Here is a 14,983-nt window from a genome sequence, read left to right on the forward strand (position 1 = left end):
CTTATGTTTTGGTGTTCTTGTCACAATGTGATTCTTGATTGTCCAACAGCAGCAATATGCCACCAACTAATGAAATATTTGTATGGTTCAATTTATAAAATTAATTATCAAAGCAGCCCTCATTGTTGTGCTATGCCTAAAACTGACTATTTAGTAAAGGAAGGGTAGAAATCTAATATAGACGGTATAGTGAACAGCACATGTAGTTAGAGGGCATTAGTTCCTACATGTTTGTGTGGTACTGTTGATAGGAAAAGGTAAATGAGAAGAGGCTGTGCGGTTTGGAAAGCCCGGTTAGCTGGCTTGTACTAGCTCAGTTCCTGTAAGCAGCCAGGAGTTTATGGCTAAACTACATCTGGATGGAGGGGAGGGGGACGGGATAGAGGCGGAGGGCGGGCTGTGCTTTCATTACTCTCACAGTCCCGCTCAGAGCAGTTGGGACACATACTCGTCTCGGACTGGAAAGTCAATGGCTGCTGCATCGCAATGACACTGCCACACAAACAGAGCCCGGCATGAAGAGACACAGTATCTGTACAGAGGGAATCTAAAAGGGATTTCCAGCGTTACAGTCGCAGCCATACCAGGATACCCTGCAGTTAAGTTTCACAGGGTGAGTACTGAATATATGAATATATGTGGAGAGGTGGAGCTATTCTGCTGAGATAACTATATTAATTGTTCTCGGAATATATGCTTATTTTTAGAATATCCTAAATGAAAACATATAATTGAGAGAAAAAACTTTATTATAAAAAAGTTTTTTTTCCCCCAGTAACCCCTTCTTAAGGGGTTAGAAGACCCTAGTACATTTTTTAACATAAGTTTGCCTTCTTGACACTTATTTGTGTGAAATATACAGCACATTGCTCTGGGCTTATGTGGGACCCACACTGTACAGGTATAGGACCTGTTATCCAGAATGCTCGGGACCTGGGGTTTTCTGGATAAGGGATCTTTCCATAATTTGGATCTCCATAACTTAAGTTTGCTAAAAATCATTTAAACATTAAATAAACCCAATAGGCTTGTTTTGCCTCCAATAAGGATTAATTATATCTAAATTGGGATCAAGTATAAGGTACTGTTTTATTATCACAGAGAAAAAGGAAATCATTTAAAAAAATTAGAATTATTTGCTTATAATGGTGTCTATGGGAGATAGCCTTTCCGTAATTCTGGATAACGGGTTTCCGGATAAGGGATACCACACCTGTATGTAGCAAATCTGGGAATTTATCTCAACTCAATTACTGTGAAACAGAAGTGCGCTGAATGGATAATGTGAAGGCCAGCTAGTCACACACATTAATGATAGACTTATTCATGTATATATCACAGCATTCAAACCAATGTATGTAGAGTGGTGCAAATTTATAGTGGTATTCGGGTGCATTTATGTTTATGGATATCTTTCTGAGGGAACATGTGACTTTGTATCTACAACTTTATGCGACTGGATAAAAAATTGTATTATATGCGGTGTGAATGTTAGTTCATAGTGATAGTGTGACCTGACACATTTGGTATAATTAAATCTATTTGTGGCTAGTTGCGGCTGCAACTCACCAGTAGATAGGGTTCACTTACAGTGGCTACTTCTCAGGAACTGTACAAGCCAGCGTTACAGGTTTCATTTTTATCAAGCTGGCAGTTCGAACCATCAATATGGTAGTTCAAGATGCAACTATATATGCCCTGAGCATACGGAGGACTATTTTAAGGGGCTTGTGATTTGGTAGCTAGGGGATTTTCCTTATTTCTATATAGTAGTGTGCAAGTTCAGAAAGTATATATTATAATCTCTCTGTTTCTCTCTCTCACTCTATCTCTCTCTTTCTATATTTTATTTAGTATGTATAATATTTTATGTTGAAAAAAGGTATGTCTATGTGGGAGGCTGCGGGAGTTGTTTTTGTCCCCTCTCAGTCATTGCAATATTATGGTCTTCCAGTTCTCGGTTTGTGACAGATAGCAGCTGTACTATGCCAGGAAAGGAAAAGGGTGACGCCCAGCTGTCAGGGCATGCATCCCAGCATACATCCACCCAGGACTTCCAGACAGCTGCAGGGGGTGAAAAGACACTCTTGTCACATAAGGAAGCACTTCACACCCATTTGATCAGCTGATCAACTCATTCACAAATAGTTTTGAAGTGGTTGCTCCCAAAGGAGGTCAAATCATCAAAGGATGCCACAGTTCCTAATGCTTGTATGAGATGAGTAAGGGGTGTCATGTGTAAGTCAATATCCTTCCAGTGAATTAAAGCATGCGTGAGCTGGAGTTTTTTTCTTTAAAAAAAAACAAAACTTTTTTGATAAGGTGAACTACACTGTGTAGTTATTTGGAGAATTGTATGTGGTCTGATGTAGCCACTATTGCTTTATTGGAAATAATGAGATTAAGGCATCATACAGTCATACCATCATATAGATTACAGGATTTCTAGACAAGTCAACCAGTTGGAAATCTGCCATGTATCATTATATTTTTGTTTTAAAATATATTGTACGGTGTAGAACTCTATCATTTTGTTCCATTTGTAAGGTGGCACAGTGTGGTATTAGGTGTTTCAGTGTTCCTCCTTACAAATGCTTTGTTGTTTCACATAAGTTATACAAACATACATACATACATTCATACATACACGTGCCTGACTAAAACTGGAATCAGAAAAGTGCAGAAGCTTACCTTAACAAATCCTTACACAGTGAAATGGATAGTCACAGAAGGAATTTCTTGAGGTCCACTTCTACACGAGTTCTGTCTCTGAAGGCACATGGTGAAAGAACCCTGTTATTCAAGCCAGTGTACAGCCAGGCCAGTTGTGCTGCAGTATCATGCAATACAGTAAAGTATTGTGCTACCATATGGAGCAGAGCCATACACATGCTTCTACTAGTGCTAGAGATTTAGAAATGACTGTGGAACAAGAAACTGCCCTTTCTGCGTTGTATCACAGCTGTAACAGAGGCCTGCTGTCTGCTTTTTTTAATACCTAAAGCTGGCCATACACGGGCAGATCCGCTCGCTTGGCGATGTCAGACGATATCCCCACCTACGGGTCGGCGATATCGGGGAGGCATGTAGGCAGGGCCAAACGATCGAATTCTACACGTGGCAATGGGGCTGTCGGTTCGGGGACCGCATCAAAGAGCCGATGCGGTCCCCGATCCGACTGGATTTTCTAACCTGGCCGATCGATATCTGGCCAATTTCAGGCCAGATATCGGTCGGCCAGGCCCCTTGGTTCTGCCCCTACACGGGCCGATAAGCTGCCGAATCGGTCCAAAGGACCGATATCAGAAGCTATGATAGGCCCGTGTATGGGGACCTTTAGCCTATATTGCCAGACAGACCAACTATACCCAATCATCCCTGGTGTAACCTTACCACATCACCAGAAAATTTCAAGACACTACTAATAACTACACTACATTAGTTGCAGAGTCCTACTCGCTGTTGTTTCATATGATCTGGTTATTTACTTTGGGGTGTCTGGGCAAAACCACAAGAAATGTGGTTTTGAGCACTTTTTCCAGAGTTGCTTAAAGGGCACCTACACCCAAACACAAGTTAAGCTTTTTGAAAAGTAAACATTTTCAAGCAACTTTGCATTCTACATCAATTAAAAAAAATGCAGCCGTTTCATCATTTTTAATGTATTAATACGGTTTGAAACAATAACCTAAACCTCGCCCCCTAATAGTTACATAGTTACATAGTTAAGTTGTGTTGAAAAAAGGCCAAAGTCCATCAAGTTCAACCCTTTCAAGTAAACCCAGCACACGCATAAGCCTATACCAACCTATCTATGTACTTACATACATAAACAATATATACCAACAGCAAAACTATATGTAGATTTAAGCTTTGGATATTACACTTGTTCAAGAAATCATCCAAGCCCCTCTTAAATGAGTCGTAATGACCTCACTCTGTTCTCTCCCTGCCTTCAGCCTGCATCTTCCAAACCCCACAAACACATGCACACGTGATGTTTATAAGGAAAGGAACAGCATAGTGCAATGCATCGTGGGCTATGTAGTTCCTGCATGCTGCCTGTAAGCTGTGGAGAAGTTGTTACAATTTGTAACATCAATGTTTTAGTCCCACCTCTCATGCAAGGTTTTCAAATGATGCAGAAAGAGAAAAACTTATTTGCAGCTGGATTTCAGCCTACAAAAATAGTATTTATTCATACTTTTTGAAGAAACAGATCATTTTAATATGTTTATTAGGGGTTTTTGTGTTTTGTGGGCTCTTTAATAAATTTTGGTTCGGAAGCCAGAGTTCCTCTTCAATATCACATGTGCTGCTTAGCAACACAAGTATTTCTACCACATACAGGTATGGGATATCTGAAAACCCATAATCCAGAAAGCTCCAAATTACAAGAAGTCCATTTCCCAAAGAGTCCATTTTAAGCCAATAATTCAGAATTGTAGAAATAATTGCCTTTTACTCTGTAATAATAAAACAGCACCTTGTACTTTATCCCAACTATAATATAATTAATCCTTATTAGAGGCAAAACAATTGTATTGGGTTTATTTAATGTTTAAAATATTTTTTTAGTAGACTTAAAATATGGTTATCTAAATTACAGAAATTCCTAGGTCCTGAGCATTCTGAATAACAGGCCCCCATACGGTTACTAGGTAAAAAGGTACTTCACCGTATTGTAATCCTCTCATTTGACATAATTTGCTGCCCCTAAGGAACAAATTAGTGCACAAGTTCCAACTGTGCCATTTGTGTGCAAATGGCTTTACTTCTGGAGCTTGCAGTCACTTCTGGCTTGCAGCACTGAAATGTGCATTGGTGTCTAATTCAGTTGCTGCAAGTCTGTTACAGTTTTGGAACGCTATTATCAACTATGGGAACCCTGGAATTACCATCAGGTCCAGGCTGCCGGTAATACCAGGGTTCCTTTTTGTCCATGTGTGCAGTTCAGCAGAGCATACTATGCAAGTGTATTGGTGATCACTGTTTATTAGTGGCTTGTACTTAATTGCATGGTTATAAATACGTAGGGATGTCTAACTTGTGACCTTGCAAATATAGCTTAATTGCAGATCCCCAGGGTGCCCTTTGGGGTTGCCTTGAGTGTTGTCCTTTTAAAATAGTGCATAGAAGCTACTTCTGTTCTTTATTATACATTTATAATTGTTTGTTGTTCCTTAGAAACTCTTATTGTGAGGAGGAATGCATCAGTCTCATTTGCAGTCTTTTAAATAAGATGCTGCAAGGGCTCTGCGTAACCACAGTACTTGTGGCTAGTGTAATTTGCATTTGTTGTGGAGTGCTATTGAATAAGGGCATCCACATTTCTATGCTGTTGGAAGAGACAATCATGCGAAAGAGATTAGTAAATTATATTTGTAAATTAAGAATAATTATTTAAAATTAATAAGATCATATTTCCCTTTAGCAGAAGTACATTGAATCATTCATAAGTTATCATTTGCAAACTTGGCAAGGTTTGTGCATCAGACTCTCCACCTTATTGGAATGTCACCCTTGATCTCTTCAATATCCATAGCAAATCTGAGCGTGTGCTAAGACTTGCGGGATGTTTATATAACCAGTAAGAAAGCTAAGCTTGGAGATATGACAGAAGTGCTTTAAAAAAAAGATGTCCAGGACAGATTATATAGAGAAGGCGATCAAGTGAAAGACTGGGGGAGGGAGAGAAGAAGTAGGAAAACACAGGAAAAGAGGAGTGCCAAAATAAGCTTTAAAGCAGGAAGGTTGAGGTTCAGTGAAAATGAGGACGTATTATATATTTACATCAACATGTAGGGGTTGATTTGTCAAAAGTTAAGAGTTCTCCTTAGCTCAGTATTTAGGGAACAATAGTTTCTCCCACAGACTGAGGTTTCTCTGATGTTCTCACTCTCTCTCTATGTTTACTCATTAAAACATTTCAGAAGCTCAGACATCCCAAGATGAGTTAAAGCTAATAGGCACACTATATGGCTAAAAATATTATAAATGGCTATTTAAGCCAAAATTGTCATTGCACAGATGATGCTACATCCAAAAATGATGTTTTTAATCATTCTGCGCTTCCTACTGTTGTGGCAACAGATTGGAAAGGTGTACTCTTGTTTCAACAGGACATTACCCCCTGTGCAGAAAGTAAGGTCCATTATTAATTATTTAATAGCCTACTTTTAACCCTGTCTAATAGTTACCCAAGGCAGTGTCATTCTGTGGCTACTACAGCAAATAAAGTGCTGTCTTGTATAAAAAAGGGCATTGACTCAAGGGATGAGGACATATTTTTGCCGCTTTATAGGTCCCTGGTAAGGCCTCACCTTGAGTATGCAGTGCAGTTTTGGGCTCCAGTCCTTAAGAAGGATATTAATGAGCTGGAGAGAGTGCAGAGACGTGCAACTAAACTGGTAAAGGGGATGGAAGATTTAAGCTATGAGGTTAGACTGTCGAGGTTGGGGTTGTTTTCTCTGGAAAAGAGGCGCTTGCGAGGGGACATGATTACTCTGTACAAGTACATTAGAGGGGATTATAGGCAGTTGGGGGATGTTCTTTTTTCCCATAAAAACAATCAACGCACCAGAGGTCACCCCTAGCGGTTCTTGGAATACATTTGTAGCCTGACTACCAGGGCTTGTGCGTATGGCACCCACTAAGGGGATGCCATATATGAAGTGTTTATATTTAAACATTCTTTTAAAAGAAACTACTGAAAACACTGTCATGCTTTACATGAATATCTATATGTTGGGCTAAGTAAGTTACTATATTTTTAAGACAAGGTACAGATAGCTGCCAAAGTGATGGTAAACCCAGCAAAATAGCAGCACAACGTATAGTCCTTTTGGAACATGTAACAATGTGATGCAGGAGATGCAGAAGTGCTTGGTGCAATAAAGAACAGCAAGATAGGAATAAAGAACAGCAGGCTAGATTGGGGTATTTGAGGGCCCATTCGTGAATTGCTACACTACTCCGATCAAAGAAAAAGAGGTAAGATAATATATCATATAAAGTAAAACAAAAACGAAAAACAAAAGTAAATTTCTCTGCATATGATAATAAATGCTCCAATTCACAAAATACAATCCGTACCAACCTAAACAGTGAGGTCCGGGTGTAAAAACCCCGGACGTATCGCAAATGCTGTTCAAGGAACACAATGGTCAAGCATAGTCAGTACAAGTCAAAATAGCTCACCGGTATCCCTGGCTGGTCCGGGTGCTCAGGGCCCCGAACCCGTAGCTGAAGGGGAAAAAAAGCCGATTTCAAACGTAGTGGACACCAAGCGCTCCGGACTCCGGGGTCTCTCATAAAATCAAATCTTTATTGTTGCATTAAAAGAAGGAACGCCTAACGCGTTTCGTATGCCAAGCACACTTACTCATAGGCTTAAACAGGCTTAAACATAGGTTTAAGCCTATGAGTAAGTGTGCTTGGCATACGAAACGCGTTAGGCGTTCCTTCTTTTAATGCAACAATAAAGATTTGATTTTATGAGAGACCCTGGAGTCCGGAGCGCTTGGTGTCCACTACGTTTGAAATCGCCCCATTCGTGAATTGACTAAAGGTGGCCATACAAGGGTCGGTAGCTTATTGACCCCTGTAGACAAGAACATTATCAACGTGCCAATGCACTCCTATGCCCAACAGGATTTTTAAAGCTGCTCGGTTGACATGTGACCGAAAATTGGGCCGATGTCGACCAGGCAGGTTTAAAAATCCCCTTGGGACTAGGAGTGCATCAGTGCATTGATGTATGGTCAGCTTGACTGGTGGCCAGAACTTCAACAACTATGTTTCTAGTGGCTTTATTTTGCCAGGGGGTTCATTTATTTGTAAAACCTTAGTGTACCCATTGTCTTATGGTGGCCACACACATATTGACAAGTTCATGCAGTTTAGCCAATTCTGACTGAATGGAATGACCACTGGTCTCTCTGTGGGGTCCCCAAGGGTGCATTTTGCATTATTACACTCTGGGGTAATTTCACCTTTGCAACAATATTGGCCCTGTTTACTTATTGACTTATCTTGAAAATATGTGTAGCCAGTTGCTGGCCCCTGAAGGTTTCTTTACAGTTTACAGTATCTGACTGTATCTTCAGACAGATATCAGCCATGTTTAATGTGACTAAGACGGCTACAGTGGCTTCAGAGAAATATGCGCACTACACAGATGTGTTTGTTTATGGGAGGGTCTGTGAATGTCCTGGACCTGGAAGGAAGTTACACGGAGGATGTAATCTCGGACTTGTCTGCGGAAACTGGGTCACGGGTAGGGATGTGAGACAGTAACAAAAATACATTTTAGATATAACTTTACCCAGGGGAGGTCAGAACCACTCCTAACCACCTAACCATTTTCCTGCTGGGCAGTCACTTGTATTATATAGTCATTTTTCAGTGTCCTTCCTGCCCATTCATAGGATTTTTATTTTATATTCTGTGCTATAACTTTTTTGGGGGCCATTTATTTGATTTAATATTGTCAGCTTCACTGAGCAGGGACATCTTTACATCCTTTATTTATCAGTATTTATAGTCTATGTATTAATTAAATTAAAAAGTACCTGTTTGCTTAGTTGTGCAGAAGTGCAAGCAATGTCGGACTGGCCCACCAGGATGCCAGGAAAACTCCCGGTAGGCCCAGGTGTAAGTGGGCCCTCCTACTCCTGATCATTTGGCCTGTTTCATGGTCATTCACTATTTGTGAATGGGAAGGAAGAGATGGAAGAATAGATGCTAGCATGTAAATAAAAGAGACTAGGGGAATAAAGAGGTTGGGTGAGGAAGGAGGAAAAATAGTTTGGAAAGCGGGCCTAGGGTCTAAGGTTTTCTGGTGGCCCCTGCGTTCCCAGTCCGACACTGAGGGCAAGTAATTCACTGGCATACCCTAAAATCCTTATAGGAAAACTAGATTCATACAAAAACTCTTATTCATAAGAAAAAAACACTTTATTGGTATTTCAAGTAGTAAATTATTAAGGTGGAAGTGAACCATCAAAAAACGTATAAATATCACGAAAATTACTTTTTCCAGTTGCCTTTTATTCTCTATATTTTACTGATCATCTAAAATTAGATGAAAAAAAATAAATTCATTTCATGTTTCTCCCACTTATATGAGTTTAGTAAGCCTGGTTGCAGATAAAGTAGTAAAGTGTTAAAATTTGATTTATTTGTTGATCCACCTCTCAGAAGCAATAGCGGAATGCCAGCAATGTACCAAACTGTAATAGTTGCTCTGTGTTTTTTAAAGCTCATGGAGCATAATCAGTAGGGGCTGCAATAGCCTGTAACCAGGCTTGCTAAGCTGCCACTGTGAAGCATGAAAGGGCAAATAAACTTTAAACTTACATTTTAGAAATATGATAAAAAAAATTAACTCCCCCTTTAAGTATTAGCTTACTGGCACAAAGAACAGTCATTCTGAACATTCTTAAAGCACCAGTACAGCTAGTTATCCAGTGTAGCCCTGAAAGGTACAGCGTTAATAGGGGTGCTGCCTAAATTGTTCTGGTTTTCCATGTGTAAATACAGATAGATATGTCATTTCCCAGTGTACCCCTAACTGTAGCTGCACAATCTCTGCAGCACAATTATCTTGTGTGCACAGCCTTTCACTGACAAATGGCAACCCTTCATGAGGAGGGTGGGATATAACCCCAAAATGTTGTACTTGAGAAAAACAATAATTTCTAAGACTGGCATAGTGGGTATTATTTTTTAAGACTGTGTTGGACAAACACAGTGCACAAAGAGCAGGCTCAGCAGTGCTTCTCAGGAGCTAATAGAGGTGCAGAGAGTATATTTCTGAATTATGTTACATATATGCCTTAAGATTTCCTTATATCCAATATATATATTTGACCAATATCTTACTTCTGTTTTACTTCTCTCTTCTAGGTTCCTATTCTGAGGCAATGGATACATACAAAAAAGAGATGGAGATCCTAAGCAATAGCATTGCAGCGTATGCTCACATTCGAGGTATGGAATTATCTGGAAATTTACCAATTCCTTGAGAAGTTTAAAGAACCCATTAACAGTTAAAAGGATCAATTTATGCCTGAAAATGTATAACTTTGAGTACAGTCGTGGTGGAATTGTAACACCAGTTATGTAATATGTCACAGAGACATACTTTGTGGCAAGAGTTTGGGAAAGGCACTTTCATGTTTCAGAAAGAAAGTAACCCCATGCACTGTAAGGTTCATACTAACTTGGCTGAGATTAAAGTTGAAGAACTTGACTTGGCCTGCTCCATCTAGTGCAGCAGTTGTCACATTGTTTTAGTTCAAGGTCCTCTTGAAGGTCCAACATTTAGTTAAGGCCCCCTTTGTTTACAAAATGAGTACAGGTATAAGATTAAACAGATGTTAAGTCCACATATCCCCCCAAACTGGCCTGCAAGCTGGCTTTTAGAAGTATCAAGGAGAGCGAATGCCTATTTTCCCCAGTTCTTAACTGACCTTCAGGATGAGCCCCCTTTTGTTTCGGAATACGATGTTGGGCAGGAACATATCCACATACTTTTGACCATATAGTGAATATCACATATAAAACCAATTACCGTATATACTCGAGTATAAGCCGAGTTTTCCAGCACTCAAAATGTGCTAAAAAAGGAATCCTCGGCTTATACTCGAGGCAAGCTGGATTACTTGTCCAACCTGCACATCCATGGGGCGAGCATGAACGAGCGGCGCGCTGATCGCACCCCCCTCCGTGTGGCACAGCACGCCCGCATGTCGCACGTGTACAGGGGTTACGCGCAGCGTCATGTTTGCGCGTTCGGCTGCCGCACGGGGGAGAGCTCGCAGCGCTACCTTAGCCCATGCTTGCCCCACGGATGTACTGCTTTTCGGCAGCGTGACCTTTGTGTCCATGCTCACCCGATCGAATGTGCTGCTGGTAGGCTGCGCGATCTGTGTCCATGATCGCATGATCGGATGTGATGCTGGTAGGCAGCGTGATCTCTGTCCATGCTCACTCGACGGCTGTGCTGCTGGTAGGCAGCGCGACCTGTGTCCATGCTCGCCCAACGGATGTGCTGGTAGGGAGTGCAGGTAGGGGGTATATATGGTAATTTTATTTGTTTGTTTTTAGGAATAGGAATGCAATCCTTGTGATTGTTTTATACAAATGAACATGGGATGCAGAATTGTAAGTTTAGATGCAACAAGACAGATTTTGCAGTGGTTGATATTTTCTTTAAAAGCAACTTTGGATGTCTACAGTGACAAAGCGCAGCCTAGTCAGAAGTTCCAGGTATCCACAGCAAATTTAGTTGAAGGACCCTAAAAGTTTGTGATAATGGCTTGAGTGGTTGCACCATACCCTTATTACATGGTGTGGGACCGCCCAACACATGTGCTGGTAGGTAGTGCAGGTAGGGGGTGCGCCAAATGAGGATGTGGTTTGTGTGTGGTTGTCCTGCTGGTGAGTGTCTGTGTGTCAGAGCGTGTTTATTCCGTTTGGTGCTTGAATGCATTTTTTTCTTTGGTCACTAGCCAGAACAGTAATTTTCAGAACTGGCTGCTGGGAACTGATTGTCATGGGGTCTCGGACTTCCAATTTGTTTTGCTATGTATATTTTGTTTTGCATTCCCAGAAGGGAAATTAGTAAGTATAGCAAGTTCTGTGAGTTGTTACTGCCAACTTAACAGTAGCGGCTGCACTTCCCACCCTAGGCTTATACTCGAGTCAATACGTTTCTCCAGTTTACTTAGGTAAAATTAGGTACCTCGGCTTATATTCGGATCGGCTTATACTCGAGTATATACGGTAAAATGAAGATAATTAAATGTTATTATTATTATTATAATTATTACAATTTACGTTAATATAATTTAACATTTTTGCTCTTGCAGCAGCAGTAACAGTGGGCCAGATTCAATTTGATGAGAAACGATGTTCTCCTAATTCACTTCCAGATTGTCCCATAGATCCATATACAAGTCAATGCAAAAAAACTGTTTATAACATCAAAACTCTATGGGAAATACTTCAGCTAAATTAGTAGAAAAGTTTTTTCCTCTTTAAACTGAATCTCCCCCATAAGTTTTCATCAAATTGATTCTGGCCCAGTATCTGCTACAGAAATTGTGGAGAAAGGTCTAAAAAGTTTAAAAAAGTGCAGAAACTCAACTAAACAAGGGGAAAATACATTGTTTATATGGTGTTTATAGTCTTTTTTAGCGTAAATGTTAGGGAGTTTTGTCATGTATTGTAAGTTTATTTTGTCCCCTGCATAACTTCTCTGTTTTCTTATTACTTTATTTTTGTACTGTATATTTTTCTTGCAGTGGTTCAGTTATATGTTAGAAACAAATTATTGAAATAGTTATGTGATGCCAAAAATTTGTGGCTACAATGTCCCTTTGGTATCTGCTTCCAGGCCATGGACATACAGTTAGATGATGTATATGTATTTAGGTATTTAAGGACAAAACTTCATAGGTTTCTGTGCTAGCAAGAGACCAGCTTTGTGTTGCTGAACTCATGCAAAGTGAAAACAGCTGTTGGCTAGTTAGTTCTGCCTCAGTAAGCATCCAGGCTATTTTTTAAAAATCCATGTCTAAATAAGTAGGTAGAGGGTGAAGGACCCCTTTGCAACAACACCAACAAAAATGTACCACATTAATATATCACCACCTATAATCTTAAATTGCTATGCTGTTTATGTTCTAAACCCTTACTGAGCATTATTAATGGGTTTTAAGGCATCACTTTTTCCAGCGCAACTATTCTTCTGCTTGAAATGAACATGCTAGAGTAAGCTGAAAGTAAGTGTGCCATCTATAACATATTCAGTACAGCTTTGGGTAGCTTTCAGTTTTGTGTAGACAGTGTTGTTATATTAAAGAAAGTATTCTTTGTCTAAAATATTTTCTTTTCTTGCAGCTAATCCTGCATCGTTTGGTCTTTACTTTGTCCTTGGTGTCTGTTTTGGGCTGATTATAACACTTTGTCTGCTTGTTATCCGAATCTCCTGTAAGCCTCGGACCCCAAGCATTCCTCCCAAACCAAAAAAGTCACCTCCTAAAGATTGTGTCAAGGAGCCTCTGTCTGTGGCAGGAGATGAGGAGGATCCAGAAAGTGATGACAATGAGGAAACCTTCATCCTAAATCCTGTTACAGAAACACCACTGAACAACCAGTCTTCAGCAGATGGAACGCTGACAGTCAATGTTTTCACATCGGCAGAAGAGTTAGAGAGGGCCCAAAGGTTGGAAGAAAGGGAAAGGATAATCCGTGAGATCTGGCGTAATGGGCAGCCTGATATACTGGGAACAGGAACTGGCACTATAGGCCGTGTACATTACTATTAATGGAAAAAGGAGAAAGTTATCTACATTATATTAATTGTGGTGCCAGATAGCCCAATGCCGTGGTTTTTAAAATGGCATAAGCTACACTACATACATAATTACTTACCATTTCTGGTAATCTGTGTGCCAGTAGTTGGTATTTTACTAATAGTAGCTGAAAAAGCACAAATGGCGCAGCTGTCTTACATGGATGGTGCTTTAGTAAATATAGAGGAATTAGACAACATAGTCTATTGACTCAAAAATTGTCAATTCTGGCTTCATGGGCTGTGTGAGAGACAACCACATAAACTGATGCTCTTCGCAGAGGATTTACATTGATCAAGTGTCTTTCTTGAGAGGACAGAAGTTCAGACTGGTACTTAATCAGTTTGGCCAAGTATTCATAAGCAGGGAAACATCTGGGATAGAACTTGTGTATCACTGTTTGATCAGACTGAATTTGTTACTTGGCTGGAATTGGTACTCAGCTCAGGACCTCGTGATGCATCTCATTGGTATTCATTTGTATTAATGGCCAACTGTGCTTACAGTCTCGCTGGTGTCTCCATTATTAGATTTGCTGACTGGTGATTGTAGAAGCTTCATGAGCCTGTAGTCATCCTGTCTGCGCTCAGCAGGAAGTTTATCAAACACTGATGGTGACCTTTCAGCTGGCTCTTAGCTGGAGGAGGAGGATGCTTTGAGTTATGCTTGATGTCTTTAATGACCGGTAACACCAAAAAATTAAAAAATCTTAATTGTTTGTTTCAATTGTTACGCAGAATTTCTGGTTTCAGTTATAGTGTTTTTACTATCTGCCTTGGTGTCTGCAGAAATCTTATCCATTGCCTGTACATGGCACCACCGAGTCTGTCGTGTTCAATGGATATTTAGGTAATGCATATACATAACTTGGGTGTGAATGTCTCACAGAGAGAAAATCATTTTTAAATAAAAACATTGATCGATCATAGAAATTTGCAAATATGCACACGAAGAGAAAAATATGTGTATATGAATACCAGGCATTTTCTGGTGTTACTGGCTCTTTAATGGTGATTTCTTGCTCCAAAGGATATTTTTCTGAACCAGGGAGTCAAAGGGGGAAATGAATATTGTTTCTTTCAATTCATGCTGTTTCAAATAATGTACATTTCTTTTTAAATACAGAATACACATACTGCACTGTATGTGTATATGAATGGTACAGCATTGTCTGCTAGAAAAACAATATATTTTCCTACTTACTGTCACTTCAGACATAAAATCTGACATGCTTGCATTTTAACAAAAGGTATGGTGGGATGGAGCACGCCAAGACAACTATGCTTAGTAAAAATAAAATCTTTTATTTATTTCTAGCTACTATTAAAAACTTATTACAAAAATTGAACTGAAACCCCCCAGGGGGGTTTCAGTTCAATTTTTGTAATATGTTTTTAATGGTAGCTAGAAATAAATAAAAGATTTTATTTTTACTAAGCATAGTTGTCTTGGCGTGCTCCATCCCACCATACCTTTTGTTACCTTTTGTCACGCCTGGATCGGGGGCGTTTTGGATGTGCCAGCAAGGGACACTATGAACGCGGAATCTACCCGGTGAGTGCTCCCTGTTTTTGAGCTTATAAATGCTTGCATTTTACAATGGCCCAGTGTAGGAAGCA

General features: G+C 39.9%; 1 protein-coding gene across 1 annotated transcript; it reads left to right on the top strand.

The window, feature by feature from the left end:
* The first annotated feature begins 459 nt into the window (after positions 1 to 459).
* eva1b (eva-1 homolog B) lies at positions 460 to 14,082 on the top strand. Its single transcript, NM_001004812.1, has 3 exons — positions 460 to 613; positions 9,910 to 9,993; positions 12,910 to 14,082. Exons 2-3 carry the CDS (start codon positions 9,927 to 9,929, stop codon positions 13,335 to 13,337), a joined length of 495 nt encoding a protein of 164 aa, NP_001004812.1. The 5' UTR covers positions 460 to 613; positions 9,910 to 9,926; the 3' UTR covers positions 13,338 to 14,082.
* The last annotated feature ends 901 nt before the right edge of the window (positions 14,083 to 14,983 follow it).

Source organism: Xenopus tropicalis, chromosome 2, assembly GCF_000004195.4.
Source record: "Xenopus tropicalis strain Nigerian chromosome 2, UCB_Xtro_10.0, whole genome shotgun sequence".
In the NCBI taxonomy this organism is placed as follows: Eukaryota; Metazoa; Chordata; class Amphibia; order Anura; family Pipidae; genus Xenopus; species Xenopus tropicalis.

Bases quoted from the DNA above. Each gene is read 5' to 3' on its own strand.
- eva1b (NM_001004812.1), top strand. From the start codon at position 9,927: ATGGATACATACAAAAAAGAGATGGAGATCCTAAGCAATAGCATTGCA. The intron at 9,994-12,909 runs GTATGGAATTAT...CTTTTCTTGCAG, and splicing joins AGCGTATGCTCACATTCGAG to CTAATCCTGCATCGTTTGGT.